The 20,964-nt window shown below is 40.7% G+C and overlaps 1 protein-coding gene across 1 annotated transcript in view; it reads left to right on the top strand.

Annotated features, from left to right (window-relative positions):
• Positions 1-19,544, top strand: part of NEK10 (NIMA related kinase 10) — a 123,671-nt gene extending 104,127 nt beyond the window's left edge. Inside the window, 2 exon segments of the mRNA XM_053936078.1 lie at positions 17,633-17,822; positions 19,449-19,544. Of these exon segments, the coding sequence (XP_053792053.1) occupies positions 17,633-17,822; positions 19,449-19,544 (286 nt within the window).
• Positions 19,545-20,964: the final 1,420 nt, after the last annotated feature.

The following is a 20,964-nucleotide window of genomic DNA, read 5'->3' as shown; positions in this document are numbered from 1 at the left end:
AAAGGGTAAATGAGACATAGAAAAATAAATCAGAGGAGTAAGAACAAGGTAAGGCAGAGCAAATGGCAATGTTGCAAAGAGCAACGGCATGAAACTTGGCATAGGTTTGTGAACTATGGAAGTTGATTGTATATAGTCAATGTACATTCCTTGGCACCACATAATCAATTTAAGTACACAGATTATCAGTTGTTTTTCCTATTTACTCTCATTTATCAATCAAGTTGAATATTGGTTTTCAGTATTTTGATGGGGTTTTTTCATTTGTTTTGGTGATCTAGATCACACTAACTAAGCTTTTAAATTTTTATGTGAATCAGAAAATTGTTCACTTATGTTAGAAAATGCTATGTATACCCTAAAATATGAAGTAGTGTGAGTCCTGTCCCTGTAAGTCCTCAGAGGTGTCAGAATCCAAACCTAAAAGGACTAGATTACATCTGGTTTAAAGGTACTTTTTTTTTCTTTCTTTTTTTTTTTTTTCTTTTTTTTTTTTTTTTTTCTGATTTCCTGGAAAGAAGTTAGGTTTATTGGTCTTACCCAGGGAAATGTTTCAATAAATTGTCATCAGATTTCCTTTCCTCCATTCTTCAGACAATATGTCTGATTTCAGTGAGGGTTTACATCTCCCAGTCAATAGCTCAATTCCTTTAGGTCTCTTTGGAGTTACCTGCTTTTGGTGCATTTTTTAATGCTTCTACTGATTTGTTTTAAGATCTTCCTACTGTCTCTTCAGTTTGGTCCAGCTCTCCTAATTGCCCCTGCAAAGCACTGTGTGGTTGAAGACATCTAAGCAAGCTCCTCCTCCATAGCAAACATCAGTGCAAAGTGTTCATTCATCTGTACCCCTACAAGTGTGCGTTGTTTCACCTCTGTGACCTCAAATTCTCCTGTTTTTCATGCTCTTCAGTTCTAGCCAGTAGCAGGTTGCAGCTGTTCTATCATGTTCAATACTTCTAATGTGCCAGTACTAAATGCTGGGTCTTGGCATGGATGTGATTTGCTCTCTTGGAGATCTTTTTCAATAATCATAATAATTTCATAGTCAAGACTCTCTTGGAGTCTTTTTTAAATAATCATGGTCACTATGTCAGTATCATTTTGATCCAAGTCCAGTAGTGTACTTAGGAAACAGTCAAGTTGCTCCTCCTTTTCTGGATATTAGTTGTTCCAAGAAAATTTAGTTTAAGTGGCATAAAATTGTTTCTTATGTGCCACTGTGACATTTACCCCATATGTAGAAGGGTAAAATTCCTCTTCCATTATTAGTCCTCTACACTCACAGCCTTTTCCCAGCAGCTCCTCTGGATAGTTAGGAAAATAGTAATAAAAACAGCAATAGCAACAGAAATAATACTTTTCAATTTGGGCATTAAAAATTCAGCCTGTATAAATTCAATGTTTCTTATTGACACTGTTAATTTTTGTGTCCTATTTGACTATTGGCTTTCTTTAATATGTAAATACTCCTTCACAGATGTCCCTACTGCTATATCATCCCTGTATAATTAGTTCACCTTCAGTATTATCATGCATCACATATTGGACTTTTCACCAACTTTTTGAGCTATGTTATTATCACATAGAGCCAAGCATTTAAGACCACCAACTTGTTTTTAGGCTCTTGAAAAGTATTTGAAAGGATGATCTTGAACTGATCATCTCTTTTTATAGACCTGCTTAACAAGTTTTATTTTTTTGTTGGCACTGTAATTCACTCTTTCCTGATAGATGTTTATCAACTTTTATGTTAAACTTTATTTTAAAATTTTATCTTTAGTTTAATGACTTAATCCCTTAAATATCTTTTAACATATTATGTTGTTCTCCTTCACATCTGTTGGCTTTTTTTAAGTCTTAAAAAGCTGTCTGTAATGATTTTAATTTCAGTTGTGAACAAATTGTTTTTGTTGTACAGTGAGACATTTCTTTCTTTGTAGGCTCATCTATCCCAAGCTTTCCCAAGTCATAGTAAATTAAACCCGCTCTATTACTGTTTTCTGTATTGCTCTCAGAGAGATCTAAGGCTTGAATTGCCTTGTAGTAGTTTTGCTTTTTGCCTTGAGCGACTCTTGCATCCGCTTCCTTCTCATTGCACTGTAGTCCCTTCCCACAGCCCAAAGACTTATAATTGTATTGTCCTCTCCCCTGACTGTAGTTCCCGTTGCATCTGAGTTTGCCACATTAGTTTACTTATTTTTAGCTTGTGCCAGTATACATTCAGCATAATATGCATGGGCAGAAAAGCTTGTGGCAGAGTGTTTTTTCCACCTGTGGTTTTTATGAATTTAGTTCACCAGGAAGAACTTATATAAAGTGGATAAATGGAAAGATCAAGAAAATCTTTGGGGGAGTGTGAGAAAGCTCTAGAAGATTGTGACAGCTGAGGTCTGAGACCCAGGAGTCAGCTGGCAATACCGGGAGTCAAGCTAGGCAGACAAGCTCAGGTTCAGGGGGCATCTTAGCACAAATGAAATGATTTTTTTTATGGCTGCTTAAGTGAAGTTTCTGTTAAAGCCTTGGCAACAGCCCAAAGTAAGTCTGTGTTGAAGAGACTTGACTGCAATTGGAACAAATAATCCTTATGCAACAACTGAGTCAGTGCTGAGGAAGGAGTGCATGTTTTTCACTTGTGTATGCAAGAAAGAAGGGAAAAACCTCTCATCTTTTGCACATCCAGGAAAAACATCCAGGATGTCAATACCTTGTTATTTGTCTTGAATTTCACTTGCAGTGCTGCCTCACAGGGCTTCTGTATGGTAAAAACACTCATGAGAAGTTTAGGATTGCTTTCCTGAGATAATAAACTCTGAACCTGCAAGTTTTGTTTGCCAGGAGACAGACTAGTTTGCCAGTTTAAATCCCTCTGACACATGGTGTGTTTCTGTCAGTGTTCTTCAGGCAAGCATCCTCTTGCACTGTGAGGTCTGTGCAATAGAGATAAGCCCAGCCTCACACTCCTTATCAAGCCTGAAAAGACATTTTTTCTGAGAAAGAAGGGATGATTCTAAATTGTAATCCAGACTGCATCTCAATCTGGAAGCTTGAACCTATCTCTAGTTTACGTCTACTGACCCTTGCAATAGCAAAAAAGATTTATGTTTCTTCAGGACAAGTAAGGTCGATGGTTCATTTGCCTGGCTTTTCTTTTGAGAGCCCCTGACCATAAGAGGCATCTGTAGTTCACAACAAAGCTTCACTTGCACGTGTAAACTTTCTGACCACTATTGGAATGTCACTGCCACTGGTCAGTGCCTCTGGTGCTTTGCTTCTGAATGTTTTGTTGTGAGCTGGTTATTGAACTTCTCCTGCCACTGCCAAGAGATCTGTGCTCGTGAAACTGGTGACATGGACGGCTGTCTGTCACCTGTACTTGGGAAGCATTGAGCCCAGCAGGCCATGAGGGATCAGAGTGCTCGAATGTGCTGTGACAGCTGTGTAGTGTGATGGCTGTGGCCCTGTGCTCTGGCTGACAGGATGAGGAGCTCTGCAGTATGTAAGGGATTTTTCTGCCTGCACAAACAAAACCCTGAGACACAGTCTTTGTACTTCCTTTGGACTTAAGACATTTGAGTTTCACTTCTCTGTCTGTCCTTTTATTAGTATTAGCATAAAGCAGTATCATTAATTTGGTTTACATTTCATGTGTGCACATGGCATCACCTTACCAAGACCCACAAGTAAGTTTTATAGCAACAGCTAAGTATTTAATTTTTGAAATCTGAAGAACTTCTAGTGAAATTAATCACAACAAAATTTGATATAATTCAATATTAATCAGATTTAATAAGCAAGAGGATGAATCAAGGCATTGCTAATAGGATACAGAATCTTTAGACCACCATCTGAAAATCAGTGCTGCTTACAGATAGATTAGTGAGGTGAGAATTGAATCTGATAATATCTTTGCAATGTCTCTGGCAATACCTGGAGTGGATACATTCTGCACTTCACTCCACTAAGTCTTCATTATTCATATTCAGCTACTGGTATGAAAACCCTGCATGAAAATCGGGGCATAAGGTGGGATGGTGCACCCAGCTATGTACAAAATGAATATTTCAGTATATGTACTGAAATGCTGAACCTCAGAGCTTGCAGGGGGCATAGGTTCATCTGTGACTGTAGATAAGACATCTCCAAATTAGCTCAGGAGGTGGTTGCAAGAATGGTTGCACTGACATGTCATCTTCATTGCTGATCACAGTTTGTAGAGCCCTGGGCAGGTGGAAACTTCACAGAAATTTTTGCAGTTCTTCCATGGATGAAAGGAGGTTCCCTCAGGTATCAGCTTAATGACTTCTGTAGACATTCCAATGGTTTTGGAAATAACCAAGAATAGTATGCAGAAAGATAGCAAATGAGTGAAATGTAAGATTGTTGTTAGTGAATATATTTTTACTATATATTTCTACAGATATTCAGCCATTACTACAGTACCTAAATAACTTCCAGCAGTATATTAACATGTGCAAATAGTCTTAGTCATGAGTAGCTTTTCCTTCTTTCATACTCTTTTCAGCTTGAAACCTCAGGATATATTTCTTTAAGGAAAAAAATGGTATGTGGTTTGTGTAAAAGTGTACATAATTTTTTTCTTTCATATCATTATATATACATAAATGTATAGTTATAAAATGCTACATCTCACTATTACAAAGACTATATGTTATAGGTGACTCTATTTTATATATATTTATATATTGCCTTTTAGGAGCCAATAATGAGATGATTCTGCACATTTTGAGAAGGAGATTCCATTTAAGGTAGTGATCAAATGCAATGGAAAATTTAATATGTGGAGCAAAGAAAGCACCGAAGCAAATATCTACTTATCTTCATGACCAATATGCTAGCTGAGGCTGCAGGCTTGATATTTGTTGAAAGAAAGCAGAAAAATTATGCTTTGCTTCTGAGATAGGAATGCTTCAAGACTTTTGAAGAGTACAAAATTATTACAGCTTTGCATTAATGTTGTACTGAAGCCAGTGAGAGAGAGGTGCTCTCTAACTATTGTAGCACAGCCATGAAGTATGTTTTCCATAGCATTCTCCTAGAGAAACTGATTGCTTGTGGCTTGGATGGATGTACTCTTTGTTGGATAAAAACTGGCTGGTTGAGCCCAGAGAGTGGGGGTGAACAGAGTTATCTCCAGTTGGCAGCTGGTCACAAGTGGTGTTCCCCAGGGATCAGTGTTGGGGCCAGTCCTGTTTAATTTCTTTATCAATGATCTGGATGAAGGGATTGAGTGCACCCTCAGTCAGTTTGCAGATGACACTAAGTTGGGCTAGAGTGCTGATCTGCTGGAGGGTAGGGAGGCTCTAGACAGGGATCTGGACAGGCTGGAATAATGGGAAAAAGCCAATTGTGTGAGGTTCAACAAGATGAAATGCTGGGTTCTGCACTTGGGTCAGAACAACCCCATTGAACACTGCAGGCTCGGGAAAGAGCAGCTGGAAACCTGCCTGGTTGAAAAGGACCTGGGGATGTTGCTTGACAGCCAGCTGAACATAAGCCAGTGTGTGTCCAGGTGGCCAAGAAGGCCAATGGCATCCTGGCCCGTATCAGGAGTAGTGTGGCCAACAGGACCAGGGCAGTGATTGTCCCCTCGTACTCAGCACTGCTGAGGGCACACCTTGAGTGCTGTGTCCAGCTCTGGGCCACTCACTTCAAAAAAGACTTTGAGGTCCTGGAGCAGGTCCAGAGAAGGGGAGCAGAGCTGATGAAGAGTCTGGAGCACAAGTCCTGTGAGGAACATCTGAGGGAGTTGGGGGTGTTTAGCCTGGAAACAAGAAGGCTCAGGGGGGGTTCTTATCACTCGCTACATCTGCCTGAAAGGAGGTTGTAGCCAGGTGGGGGTTGGCCTCTTCTGCTGGTAACAGACAATAGGATGAGAGGAAAGAGTCCAAGTTGCACCAGGGGAGGTTTCGATTGGACATTAAGAAAATGTTTTCACTTAAAAGGTTGTCAAGCATTGGAACAGGGTGTGCAGGAAATGGTTGAGTCACCATCCCTGGCGGTATTTAAAAGACTTGTAGATGTGACACTTAGGGAGATGGTTTAGTGGTGGACTTGGCAGTGCTGGGATAATAGTCGGACTCGGTAGTCTTAAAGGACTTATCCAACCTAAATGTTGGCTCTGTGATTCTGTTATGTACATGGATACCTAACTTCTTTCATGGATGTCTTCTCTATCTGTGTGTAGTTTTCTATGTGCTCTGTTTTATACAAAAAATGCCCAGTGTGACAGGAATCCAATCCCAGCTATCTCCAATTCTGTTAAAAGTTGTGGAAGACTGGAGCCAGGCATGGATCCGAAGGGCACAAACCAAACTCTGCTTTTATGTCATCTTTCTTAAAATCTTCTTTCAAAGAAATCAGAATTGTATTTGATACACAAAAGAGCATTTCTCTTCTTTCCCAATGCCCTCCCATGCCAGCAAAGCCATATTGTAAGTACCAGTGTGTGGGTGAATTTGCACAGCTAACACCTTTGAAAAGATGCTGGGTGGTTTCCCACCAACATCTTGTTCTCTTCTACACTTAAACTTTAAAGGTAAGGTATGGGTATTTATCTCACCTCTCTTTTGGGCCCTTTAGAAAAGGATAGATTTTTGTACAATCTGATCCCCAGCTGGGCATGATAGTCTCAGCTGCCAGAGTCAGAGTTTAGTTACTGTCTCAAATAAGTAATCCATTTAGGTCGAATGGGTAGAATTGCCCAATTTCACAGTTTACTGATGCTCTTACTTTGCTTGTTTACATAGTCCATCTAGACCTTGTTCACATCTTGAAAATATGAAACAAATAGCTGGATACATTAGAAAATCTAGTATTTATTTTTAATTCAAAATACTTTCAAGCAAAAAAAAATTCTACCTTGCTGAAGGGTCTGATCCACTGGCTTTGCATACTTCAGGAGTGTCACACTGAATGTAGGTACAGATACATGACTTGAAAACTTTATGTGAAAAGCATTGTAATAGAGAGATGGCCAAGATGGTTCTGTAGCTGCATGTGGCCTATGGTGCCAGGTTTATACCATGCAAACATAAGGAGACTGGGCTGACATGGAGTTCTGGAAATAAAGTTGGGTTTGTAGATGTGGAATCAGGGAAGGAAACATAGACTGTGAAAATATTCTTTCCAAGCTGGCCAAGAAAGTCACCCTTTGGGTCTGAGGTACTTGGATGTGTTGTGTGGGGATTTTTAAACATATGAAGGGTTTGACATTTAAATGAAAGAGGAGAAAGACTGGTCATCTCTCTTCTGAAAATACGCTTTCCTTATGTTGCCTAACTTCTCCTTTTGGCAATGCATATTCTCACTCCTTCAATTTGCATTTCAGTAATGTTTCTGTCCCTGTATAGAACCACTTCTCAGGCAAAGCTGGAAGCTGCTTTTGATAATAATCTGCAAGCTTTGTGCTTTTTATTTGGGAAGAGGCCAAAGGTAATGATGATTCTGCTGTGGTAAGAGCCAGTTTCTAGGGAGATAAAACTCAGTCTCCAATGTTTTTGTTCAGATGTTTGCTCCACTTTTCCAGCTCCTGGAGGAGAGCAGACAGGCAAAAAAAGCAGGATCCTTACTCCTTTGCTTAGAAGGAAGGGCAGGAAAGTGCAGAAGCATCCCAGTAGCTGTACTCCCTTGTGCCTCTTCAGCCTTGTGTCACCCTGTGGTAACATGGATGTTTGGTTGATTTTTACAATGCTAAGACTTGAAAGGGAGGAGTATGGATCACAAAGTGGGAACTAAGGTATGAAACCTGGGAAAAAGGTGGTGGTCAGGCTCTTTTTGCCTGGAAATTACTTGGAATGAGTATAAGGCTCCCTAGAAAAGGTTGGAAGTAAGTAAATGCCACTTCTATCTTCAAGGGAAAAAAATATGGAGCACTACAGGCTAGTCAGTGTCACCCTGATCCCTGGGAGCATGAGGGCATGAATAACCGTGGAAAGTGTTTCCAGACACTTGAAAGACAAGGAGGTGATTAGGAAAGTAAACACGGATTTATAAAGGAGAAATTGTACCTGGCCCAACCTGATAGTCTTCCATGGTGAGCTGACTGGCTTAGTGGATGAGGGGAAAGCAGCACTTGTTTATCTTGACTTTAGCAAGGCTTTTGACATTGTTCCCTGACATCCTTAAGACAAAATGGTGATGGATGGTTGAGGTAATCAGACAGCACAGCATATTGGAAAACTGGCTGTACCGATGGGCTCAGACGGCAGCTGTGGCACAAAGTCCAGCTGGAAGCTGGTCACTAGTGGAGTATTCTAAGGGTCAAAACTGGGTCCAGAACTGTTTAAAACTTCACTAATCACCTGAGGGATGTGGCAAAGTACACCCTCAGCAAATTTGCAGATGATAGACCAGAGGGATGTGTTCCTACTCAGAAGAATTTCAACAGGTTGGTGAAATAGACAGGAACCTCATGAAGTTCTACAAAGGTAAAAGCAAAGTCCTGCATATGGAGATGGGTAACACCATGGATCAGCTGTGTTTGGAACTGGCTGGCTGGCTGAAAAGCAACTTTGCAGAAAAGGGCCTTGGGGTTCTCTTGGACACCAAGTTGAATATGAGCCAGTAATGTGTCCCTGCAGCAAAGGAGACCAATAATAACCTGAGCTACTGTAGGAGGAGTTTTGGCAGCAGGTTGAGGGAGGTGGCTCTTCCCTTTTACTCAGCACTGGTGAGACACATCTCCAGTGATTTGTCCAGGTCTGGGTTCCCCCATATAAGAGAGAAATTGACATACTGGGGAGTAAGAAAGGTTGAGTCAGATTCTTCTCAGTGATGACAAGAAAAAGACACAAGAGACAATGGGCAAAAATTAAAATGTAGAGAATTACACTCAAATCTAAGGGGAAAAAAATTTTACAGTTAACTGCAGACTGCAACCAGGTTGGCCAGAGGGGCCATCTTTGGTGATAGTCAAAACTCAGCACAACATCCTCTGCAACCTGTTCTAGGTGACTGCATTGACCTAGATGACATCTGTAGATGTCTTCTTCCCACCTCTCTACCATTTCTGTGATCTTTTCAATCAATATGTAGAGTCAGCTGTCCCAATTGTCAAAGAAAAGTCTGAAAATCCCATACAAAAACATCTTGCTATTTCAATGTCAGTGATATTTTTTCTGTGAGGGTAACTCATATTTTTTTAACCTTTGGGGTTGTCACTAAAAACTAAGTATAGATGTGCTCTGATGATGAAGCCTGGCAACTTAGAAATGGTTTCTTTTCTTCAAGTATAAATAAAGATAGAACCTTACCAACTGTTTAGCTGGCTGTTGAAACTCCTTAGTTTCTGAGAGTGTCTGTACACATGAGAACATTTTGCTTGGGAGATCCACTAAATGCCTGAACTTCTAGGACATTTAAACCCTGGTGAATGTACCAACAGAAAAAAGAGCCTTCACTTTACCAATGCAAGATGGGGCTGTAAATGGGATATTGCTCTGTTGGAAATGAATCTTGCTATCAGCATTTGGCAGTTTTCGTAACTCCATGTTGCTGGTTTCTTATGAAAAAAAAGCACAGAGAATGACACAGAAATTGCCCCTAGATGACCATATCAACTGCACTAAATACATGTCCATGATGGATGATGGACAGTGCTTTGGTTTGACTTTTTAGGCTGTGCTTCTCTCCTCAGGCAGGACAGTATAGCAGACCTCAGAACCAGTCCTCTTATGAGCTGTATTTCCCAGAAGATACCTAAATCTTGTTCTTAATTATGCATTTTGGCAGTAGGAACACAATTTCCATTGAATTCAACACAGATCAGCATGACATATTTTAAAACCTCCTAAAGCAATTAGAATTGTATTAAGGTTGTAAAATATATTGCCAGGACACAGGAGCTAAAGAAAGTGCCAGCAGCAGGAACAGGTTGTGTCAATGGTGACATGTGACATCTTTTCTTCCTGCTGTGACTCCTTGTGTCCCTAACTACTAGCATCTCAATTATTTAGTGTCACATGCCAAATACTGATAGAAGTGTTGCAAGAAACTGTGGGGGTAAAGTTTGGAATCCTCATTATAACAAGTGTGATTAGGGAAGCTTTCTGTATTTTTGCCTGCAGCATTATTTGTCTTGAACAATGTCTGAGATCTTTCCTTTTGGTGATGCTGTCATTGTATGATTAGGCATTGAAACCCACTGATTACAGCAAATAATGTGGAAAAACTCCTAGATACGTGCCAGTCTTCATTTTGCTATAAATAATGAGTAGTCAGGAAGTTGAAATATTTTGTTGTTTTTTCCTGCCTCTCAAAGAGCCTGTTTCATTGGATTCTGATTAATGTTTCTAAGTTTGGAGCCAAGAATAAATCAAGAAGAAAGATCATAACTGGAGGGATGCCAATCTGTCTACAGGTAATTTGTCTACTTTGTGAATAAAGGTGTTTATGGTCATGACTTAGTAATGCCATTCTTAGTGATCTTTTCCATTTGAACAGACAACTTAATTCACTTACAATATTCTGAACCCGAGTAAGTGGTGGATGTCTCATCAGAAAACCACGCTTTAGTGTTTTCTGAGGCACCATATCATGTCAGAGCAGGATTTAGCCATGTTCTGAGAAGGTGTCCCATTTCTAAAAGAGTGAATTTGCACATGGTTTTTTTACTCTCAGGGATCTCACATAGATCAGGCTACATAGATCAATGGCTTTAAGAATCTGTATCTTCTTTGATTCACCAGAAGAATGATATTGCCTCCTTACAGACCTACAACACCTTTTTAATCCTACTCCCACCCTTTAAAATCTCCACTGTTCCTCAAGTTCTTTTTTTCCCAACATAGTCAACATACGAACTTTCTCTTCATTTACATACTCCTCCCAAAGACTTTTCTGCTCTCCTTTCTAGCCCCTCGGTCTTTCAGCAGCTGTCATTAAGTTTAATTTACATACACTCCATCATTCATAGCTCCTTAACTTGCAGCATGTGTTTGCAGCAGCAGATGGAAGTAGGAAGAAAAATCACCTGTGCTGCCAGGTTTCATTTCCCAAGGTAGAGAGTGGCTATAGATCAGGAAAGAATAAGGAGACTTAACAGGAGAATGCACACTAACTTTGCTGTACTGTGGAGGATGCTTGAACAGCTCTAAGTAAGCTGTACTTCTAGAGTTCTGGTCTGTGATCAGTCCCAGGGACAGCTCTGTGTGGGTCAGCTCCTGTGGGCAGTTTGTGCAGGACTGGGGATACCCATTAGCCAGAGACAACACTGAAATGGACATGAAGACAATCCCTGCCTTTCTGCAGTGGACAGTCTTAACCCTCAAAATTTAAAATTAGTTTTTCTTAAAATCTGTAAAGAGAAGTATTCCATATGCCACAAAACTCCTGGTTTCTGCTTCAGTTATGGATGCATCTTGCTCCACAATTACTGCCCTTTGTCATTCCTTTGGAATGACAAACCTTCCTTAATCTGGTCTTCTCTGGATTCCTGTTTGTGAATAGGTGACATGGGTGCTTAGTGGGGAGGGAGAGCTCTCCCTGACATAGCACAGTTCACTGGCTGATGTGATGAAAAACCTGACAGACACATGGGGGCTGGGCTGCCTAAAGAATTCTGCTCCCTGACATTCCTTTACAATCCTATGCTGCTCCCACGGTTGTGTCAGCACACCGGATCACACAGCTGCCTGGAGAACAGTTTTAGGCTGGATCCTTTCCATTCTCTGGGTCTCTGACAACTTTGTTAGCAGCTGTGTCAGCAGCACAGGCATGTGACCAGATGGCCTGGGGGGAAGGGCTATTCAGCCCACAATATTGCTAGAGATAAAGGTTGACCTGGCCTTTAATAGGCAAAAACAGAGCAAAGGAGACCATTGTCAGTACACAGAACACTGTCTGAGTTGAAAAATCTTTTGGAAGAAGGAAAGTGACACTGGCAGTTTGAGCTACGCATGCAGAGTATCCATACACGTGGTAAGAAGCAGTGAATTTGGAAGTGCAGAACATGGAAGACCTACATTATCAATGGAATTTATGGTTCCCTCCAAAGCCAGGCATGGGATCCAGTCAGCCCACAAGTAGTACTGACTGCTTCAGTACCTGGTCAGAGTAAGAGCTACACATATGCAAATATTTGTAGCAACTGCATTTACTAATGTCCAAATCGTGGCAGGGTTCAACGAATGAAGGTATGTCACACTAAAATATATGCATAAAGGGACATGAGATTGTTGGACAGAGAGAATTTTACCTCTCATCCAGCCAAGAAATCGCTGAGAGGCCAGTCAAGTACAACAAATAATAATTATTTCCTTAAAGAAACATTTTCCTTCCTTTGTTTTAATCATCCTCTTGTTATCTGTTGGGTAAGACAGAATGAAATAAATTTGATAGGCATCCAGAAGCAAGGTGGAATGTGGGTGGAGCTGGACAACCTCAAAAGAGAGACTGGCTGAAAAAACTGTTAACATGCTTCAACAGGAAGACGATTTAAAATGAGTCAGGAATACAAATAGTCAACTTTTCAGATGTGATCAGAATAGTGGCAGACTTTTTTTTCATTTACTTCACTTTTATTTTTTATAAAGTTTTGAAACTGGGTTGTTTATTTTATAGATTGAAAATAAATCACCTTGGAAATAAAGCATATTTCACTTTACCCTGTTTTGAAGGTGATTTTAAGGTAACTGATTAACACAAGGCATTTCTCATCCACAGGTGAGGTTAATCTTTAAGTCAAAGCCCTGAAGAAACACCCAGCTCCCTTATATATCACTCCAGGGTCAGGTACCTGCCAGCAGCTAGGGCAGGTTGGTACAGAACCATGTGAGCCTGTTGAATGGCTGACACTGGAATAGCTGGATCTAGGAGAAGTGTAATCCAGGGAGGATACGTAACTAGGAAGGCTGCCCAGCATGTGGCAGGTCAGCAAAAAGTGCTTCCATCTCCTTTCTCTGGGCAATGTGAAACTCTCTGTTGTGTCACTACATCCCAGTGCAGACCAATGCCAGGAGACTTCTCTTGCTAATGTGGGTGAAAGTGGAAGTAACACTGCCCTGCAGGGCAGAGCTGGCAGCTGGAGTGAGTCAGAGCAGTCAGTTTTAGCCTCCTAGGACAACAATACTTAGTTCTGCCTTCCCTGATGCCTTCTTTGCTGACTTAATGTCTTCAGCATCTGATAAAGTGTGAAGAGAATTAGATTATTTCTCACTCTTGCACATTGGGGCATTTTAAGAGGAAGTCATTACTCAGGCACATATCTGCATTTTGCAGTTTTGCTGTCCTCAGTGTCTTGAAGGTGGGGGCAGATGTGTTCACTGCCTACCTGTAACGTCCCCAGGGAAGGAGCAAGAAGATTGAGGGTTTGCTGAGAGGACACTGAGAAGAAGCAGAGTATTTCCAAGTGTAGATGAGAACTTTGCCAAGTGTTAAACACATTGGTCCAGGAAGTTGGTTTTGGATGACTTGGCGGTGTTTGCTGAAGGAGTCCTTCTGAAGTTCCAGAAAGTTTTCTCAGGATTTGAGCTAATAATAGATCCCTGATGAGGGTCATGGTAGAAACTTGATTTCCAGATGCCTTACCATGTCTGTAAATTAGGCCATTAGCCTGCTACTCCCAATTTTCTCCTGCCATTTGTAAGTGGCACAGAACAACAGGGTCTAATGTAATATGATATGTAATGTTTTGAAGCAGATTTAAATATAAAATGGAAAGTGAAGTGATGGTCCTGAGTGTAAGGGTGATGTAATAGAAAAAAAAATGTATTCTTCTTGCCTAATGAATTTACTGGAAAATATATTGACAGTTATGCTCAGCTCTCTCTGCTAAAAGCCACCAAATAACACATGTGGTTATTTAAAGAACTGCCAGGGCAGGGCAGAGGGAAAGAAAGGAATGGAGAATAAGAGGCATCTTCAATGCATTAAAAAGTGGAAATAGAGAGAAGGCTGTTACTGACAAAGACTGACTACTAGAGAAACCATGTTTCAAATATCATCTTTACATAGGTGACTCTCCAGAGGTTTCTGGCAGGAGAGAAACTGCATGCCCTCAGTTAGCACTTCACTAACACTGAAAACGTATAAAGATATTTGAAACGCTGGTATTCTGTTGTCGGGATCCTTCACATCAAAACCATGGTACAAATGTGAGGTTGGAATTTGCATTGTTTCTTTTCAAACAGTGCTTCTGAATCTTGTGCATGTCTGTTGATAGTCTTTGCAAGATGAGATGACCCAGAGTTTTTTTTCCCCAGAAAAAAATTCTGCAGTTTTTTTACCAGCACTGAATGAGGTTTTCCTGGAAAGTAATCTACATAATATCTTGAAAAGGAGAATTATCTCCAGTAACTGTCATCCTGTAACAGATGAACTGAGCTTATAAGTATATAAGCAAGGGGCAAAAAGCAGTGCACATTCTGCTCAGCATTGCCCCTCTGTTGTCCTAGCTTTCCATTAGAGCTGTGTTGTTAATCTCATGGGAGTTTTACTGATAAAGGATAGATTTCTGAATCAAATCAATGCATATTTGGTCCTCAACCCTGACCTTATACTAATTATTTTTTTTTGTTACATAGTGGGCTTTTTGGTGTAACCACTAAGTTCGATGGGTTAGGCAGGTTTGATTAATCTTGTTCAGGGCATTAAGCACAATATGAAAGACCAGCTATGAAAACTAATCACAAGGACAGAATTGGATATGGTTGATCTAGTTTTACTTGCTGAGTGACATTTCCAGTATAAAAAAAGAACATTATGTTTTAAAGATGCCATTATGAAGTTGCTGCAGCTTGAAAATGAAGCAACCCTTAATGCAATAAGTTGGCACTGTGGCATTCAGTAAAATAAAGTCTCTTGCCTTTAACCTTACAGCTAAAATCAGCATCCTTGGATGTTGTGTGAATTCAGCTTTTTCATAGAAACAGCAAAGGGCTTTGACTCAACTTCTGGAAAGTTTCATGATCCTTATATCTATAAAGAAAGCTGTCGTCCTTTAATGACTGTGTTACTTCTCTAGAAATAGTCTGAGCTTTTTCGAAATTTCTTCTCTTGCACAATAGTCTTGGGTTTTTTTTATTCACCTCAATCTATCTCAGTCCTTGGGAACCAAGTGTGTTTGACAACTGTCTGTCATTGTAGGAGGTAGACCTTTACCTAAATGAATTTGGAATTCTTTTGTATAATGCTTGGGAAATGAAAGTTTGCTCTAATACAATGTGCTGACATGCAGAAAAAATGGTTCACTTGCTTCAGTTTTGTAGGAGGTCTTAGGTTGAAACTAATCTCAAAAACAGCACTTAGATTGCTTTTAAAAGTCTCCTTTTTCAAACATTTCATGATTGTGAGAGACATTTATTTATTGCTGCTCGATTCATTCCAGCTCTGAGCAGCAGCTTTGTCTGGATGAATAACACTTTGACCATGGCTGGGAGACTGTTTTCTAACTCATTAATAGCTTGGCAGCATTACCAATTTAGCTACCATCACCTGCTCTTCAAGGACCTGTTCTGTCTGTGAAGAGCTGCTTTCCAGTGGAAGTGTGCAGAAAATCCAGGTCAGCTGTTGGAAACTTTCTAATACAGCCATGTCAGTGCAGTGCAGCACCTGGGCTAATAAACCCCATCACTGAAAGGGTCTCTGTAGTGTAGGAGCAGCACAGTTTTGATATTCCACTGCCCTCTCTAATCCTGGATCTCTTATGGATTTTGTTTGGACAGATGGAACTGCCCCACATGTCACAGCACTGGAGGTAGGGCTGCTTCTCCAGAGGTGTGGGCTAAGTGGGGACCTACATGCAGATGTATGTGCAGTGGTGTTCCCTGGGTTCCTGTCTCCTGGTTGCTTCTGCTCCTAAGGCCTCCTGTTAAGGAGGAAGGATGTGAGCAGACTGACAAGAAGTTGTTCCCATTAACTTCGATGGGAATAGTCCTGAAAGAAGCTGCTGTTGTCTAGTGCACTCCAGATGCTAGCAGTCCCTGTATATTCCTTAGTGCAGAGACATGCCAGGTTTAATTAATTATGCTGGAACAGAACAGACCAGGATGCTGTAGAAGTAGCATGTGTGTATGTCAAACTGCTAATGACACCCCTGCCTACACTTCATATTGAAGCAGTTCCAAGACGTGTCAGAAAGAAGAGGTCTATAGTAATTGACAGTGAAGAAAGCAATGTGAAATTTAAGCAACCATCATTAGAGTTTGTATCTAAAAAGCAAAATGGGACTAGCTATTGAGTTGAGAGTTATGAATTTGAACTAATATCTGGCTTGATTGGATCCTTGCAGTGCTCTCTCAATCTGCAGATGAAAGATGGGAAATAGTTTACAATTCAGTTGTGGAATGCAGACAGATGAGACATTGATAGAGACACCTTAGTGGAAAAAAAAAAAAAAAAGAAAGGAAAATGGACCCAAATACAACAAATGTATACATATCTTCAGAATCTCTTCAGAGTTGTCTCAGTTAGGTAGAGTTATTTCAAGATTTCCAGATGATTCACAGTGCCTGAAGTATCATGTTTTCATGTTCTAATTCTCTGTATCTTGGAGAGTGGAGTTTTTCTTATCTGATTTCAACTCAGAATTTTTTTTTTTAATTACTTGTTCAATTGATCTAGCTGAGGAGACATTAATCCAGAAGTTTACAGGTAGTTTAATTCTATTAATTGATCTTTCTTTTCAGCTTTACAACAGCAATGAAAAATATTCTCCAACATTCCCCTATATCTGCCCATTTCTGCCAATGGGGAATATGCCATCTCCATCAGCCCAGTTCCTGCTCTGCCTTGAAGGACTGAAAAATCCCCAAGTCATGGGAATATAGGAAACAGAACCTAAGGAGAAATGCCAGGCGATAGAAATGATTGAAATGTCTTATATATGCATATTACAGGCTCTGTGGAGAAGCATTTGCTGTCCTTTGGGGGCAGTTTGATCACCTCCATATGGACTGTTGAAAATGTCACAGCCTGTGATTTAGCTCACTAAGAAACACAAGATGTTTTATTCCTTCTCTCCTGTAGATCTTTCTATCACCTGCCATCTTCCTCAGCCACTTCAAGAAACTGCAAAATTAGGAATGACAAAACACGCAAAAATGAATCATAGGTAGAAGTGACAGCTCAGAAATATCAAAATGTGCTGTAGGTGGGACTTGATTTAAAATGGAACATGAAAAAAGAGCAGGAATTCTTTGGAAAGAAAGAAGTGGTATGCAGAAAGTAGAAATCTGAAGCCTCTGAAAATCCTAGAGAGAAAAGAAATGCCAAAAAATCAAGCACCCAAGCAAACACAGTACAGATCTGGTAATTAAACAGAGACATGTGTTAGAAATTGTTGATCCAATTTGCACCTAAGCATTGGCTTCTGTTGAAGTCAGACCTGTCCAGGTGTCTGGTTATTTCTACCTCTGTAAGTCTAGGATCAATTACTTTGGTTCACATTTATTTCCACTGTAAAGGTTTAGATGCTTTTAGTGACTTAGAATTTACAAGAAAAGACAGAACGATGCTTTGCATTGTTGCAATTTATACAGTTGAGTCAGCTGCTTGAAATATCATTTTCCTGGGTTACCTTCTCATTCTTTATGAACAAAATGTTTTGGTATTTTTCTTAACCACTCCTGCAATCCCTTACAGTGAAGGCTGTGATTTGCATGTGATTTGCATGTAGGCCCAGAGAGTGCCGAAGGATGCTGCTGTTAACAGGTAAGGAGGACACACAAAGCAGCAGTGACATGCCTGGGCGTTCTGGAATACACAGCCTTGAACCTGCATCTCTGGGGAGAAACTGCAATGGAAATCACAAAATTTCTTGGGCACCAAAATGCTTCTACACACCTCTTCATGGTCCTGGGACAACGGTAAGCTGTTGCACACTGTGCCTCCTACCTTTCATTCTGTTATGCCAGATAACGCATTCAAAATCTCTGTAATGTTAAGATCTCTGGGGCCTTTGGGACTTAAACAAATGTTTTTCTTGTCACCCTGGTGGCATTCAGACAAAGAATTGCAGAAAAGTGGGAAAGGAGGTTTTTAAATCTGAGGAAATTGGCATAAATCTTTGATTTGCAAGGGCTTCATCTCAGGACAACAGAGCTAAAGTCAGTTCTTCAGTTCTGGAGAGATCAGAGCCAGGGAAGCAGAATTAGTTGAATATTTAGAAGGATTTTCCCATCTCTATGACTTTGTAAGTCAATTTTCTCCTCTTTTTTGATCACGTACCTAGAGAATAGACAGCGTTGGGCTGATCTGAGGCAAGAGTTCTCTGAATTGCTTCTGTGCTCTCATACATGCTTCTGTTTCTGAGAAACATCAGGGTAGGCTTAAAGAAACTCTGTAAGGGGATACCAAAGCTTCCAGGGAAAATGTAGATATTTTCCAGTTCTGTTGGATCTACCTTGTGGAACTTGAGCCAAAATCAGCGTAATTTTACACTCCAGGACTTGTCCGAATCCCCATTCCCCTGAGTGCAGGCCAGCATTTCCCTTCTCTAAGGAAAGGAAGGGGAGTTGCTTGAAAGGGGGTTTTAAATCATGATAGGTATCTTGCAAGCACAAAACAAGACACAATGACTAAAAAATTGGTCATGCACCATTTTGTTTTAAACTGTGCTTTTCTATTTGCAAGGAAGGAGGGACAAACTCACATAAAAGGTGAAAACATTATATGCTTTTTATTTCATGTCTTCTTCCTATGCACTGCGTTGGTTTTAACCCCTGAGGTATTAAAAAGGAAGGTTGTGAAAATATTTTCAAAGAAATCAAAGAGCACCCAAAATACTCAGAAACAAAACCAGTTATTCTGCATATATGCAAGCTGATGTACGGCCTAACTCCTGATCTTGCAGTCTAATGCTCTCCTGTGTTGGAAAATGAAATCTCTGAAAACAAATTTCTCAGCACTAGCCAAAGAAGTGGATGAGTTGTCCATGCTTTCTACCAAAAAACTTGTGCCTCACACAATAGCACCCATATAGCTCTGACAGAAGGAGATCACTCCAAGGCATTAAACAGTATCCCAGAAATGCTTCCTTTTCACTTTATCCAAAAACTACAGTCCCCTAGACAGACTCAGAGTTGATAACAGGCAAGAAGGATGAGGGACAGCTCTCACAAGAGGTGACAGATCTCCAATGAAAACAGAGATATAATAGGGGATGGTCAGGGACACAAATATTTGGACAGAATGTTAGAATATCTATTCAGATCATAAAGGATTGCACATGAGGAGAAATGTTTTGAGAACCCTTTTTTCAACATGGGCTGCTGCTCCTGAAACATTGCCCTTGTAAGTGCCACCACAGGCAACTGCCCAAAAGCTTGGAAACACTGGACTTGCATGTGCAGTAAGACCACGTGAAAAAGATGAGACAAGTACTGAACATAGGTAATGAAAAATAGAGACTCTCAATAATATATGATGAACAAGATAAGTGACCTACTGGCTATTCTTGGTTGTAATCTTCTGTTCATTTTGTCTCTGTTCAGGGTTATAAAGCTATCAATGTTCTTGCTTCTATTTGTCACAGTCCTCGCAGACAGGCGAGAGAGGCCACCTGGGAGAATTTCATGCAGCTTCTGTGAGTCTGATACCGTGCTGATACTCTGGTGTGACTGGTGTGTAGCTCTGCTCTTGTCTCTGTGCTGTTTCCCATTCTGCCATTTGGCTTGGTCTGGCCAGCCAGCTCCTCATCCTAGCCCAGTCTTTGTGGCTTAGCTCTAGGCATGTGAGTGGGGTGCAGTGCTGTCTGCCTTATACTGAAAGGGCTGTGCTGACCTCCCTCCTGCTGGCACTGTCAGCCTTTGCAGGCCCTAGTGAAAGAAATTCTCTCTAGATCTACATACAATGCACTTCGATCTTTAAACCCTGCATAGGCCCCAGTCACAGTGTGTCTTGGAGAGATTTCAAATTTAAATACAGCAATTAACTGAACCCATCGGGCAGATAGTAGCTACCCTGCTATCTTTTTCTTCTTCCCTTTGTCCTTCTTTCCCTCTGCTATTGTTCACAAAATTATCCAACCCAAAAGCTGAAAGAAAAGGCATCTCATATGTTTACAGCCTGAGATAGACTTTGTTTTGTTTGACAGCATAATTCCCCTTTGGTGACCTCATTTGCACGTGTGACAACCTGTGTGAAACTGTCTGTTCAAGCAATGATGCAGTGATAGGGACAGCACAGGCTTTGTAGGCTTTGTAGTGTAGGAGGGTGTAAAGAGATTGGTGTTAGTGACTGGCAGTGTAATGCACACCACAGGCAAACATCTAAGTCTTCTTCTAAAGGAGATCCTTGCTATCCTTCCATAACTCATATTTTCTGCAAGATCTTTGTGAAGCGAGAGGTGTTAGCATTAATTCTGCTTGGTTACCAAACCTTTTTCTCATGGACAATGTCCCTCTCCTTCCACCATTCCTGCAGTACTTCACTATCTGAAGCTAGGGAAGGACTTTCATGCTAAGATCAGGCCCTCTGTTCTAATTGCACGCTGGTGATTGGCATCTCTCTCCCCTCCTCAGGGTATGCCCTCTTCAGAGTGTAAAACACCCCAGCACAGCCTGGGTACAAAGCTCATGGTTAAGAGATGGGATTGTAACAGAAGGATCCAGTGATCTCTGGGCATATTTTAAAGATTATCTGCTGGATTAATTGACTGAGTTTTCTGGTCGTTCTTCCATCCATGCTGGTTATCTGTTTGTCTGCACTTTGGCTAAGAAGAAAATTGTAATAGATTAACTAGAAGGGTTAGCTCTTCTTCCTTTAAAGAAACTGGTGCAGCATTTCCTCTCCTGGAAGTGCTGCCTTCCACAGGTAGCACAAAGTGTGTGTGCCTTTAGAACTTTATCCCAACAAGTCAGCTGTGCCTCTGTAGCATTCCTTTTGCAAGTAATGCCTCAAATACCCACATCTCCAAAAGCAGAGACGTGGAAGAAACATTTTATGGGTGGGGAACCAGTGGTGACTTCCTCAGTCCTGCCTGCCTTTTCTAAAATGGTCTTTAAAGTA

This window comes from Vidua chalybeata, chromosome 1, assembly GCF_026979565.1.
Source record: "Vidua chalybeata isolate OUT-0048 chromosome 1, bVidCha1 merged haplotype, whole genome shotgun sequence".
NCBI lineage: Eukaryota > Metazoa > Chordata > Aves > Passeriformes > Viduidae > Vidua > Vidua chalybeata.
This window is presented reverse-complemented; position numbering and strand designations above follow the sequence as displayed.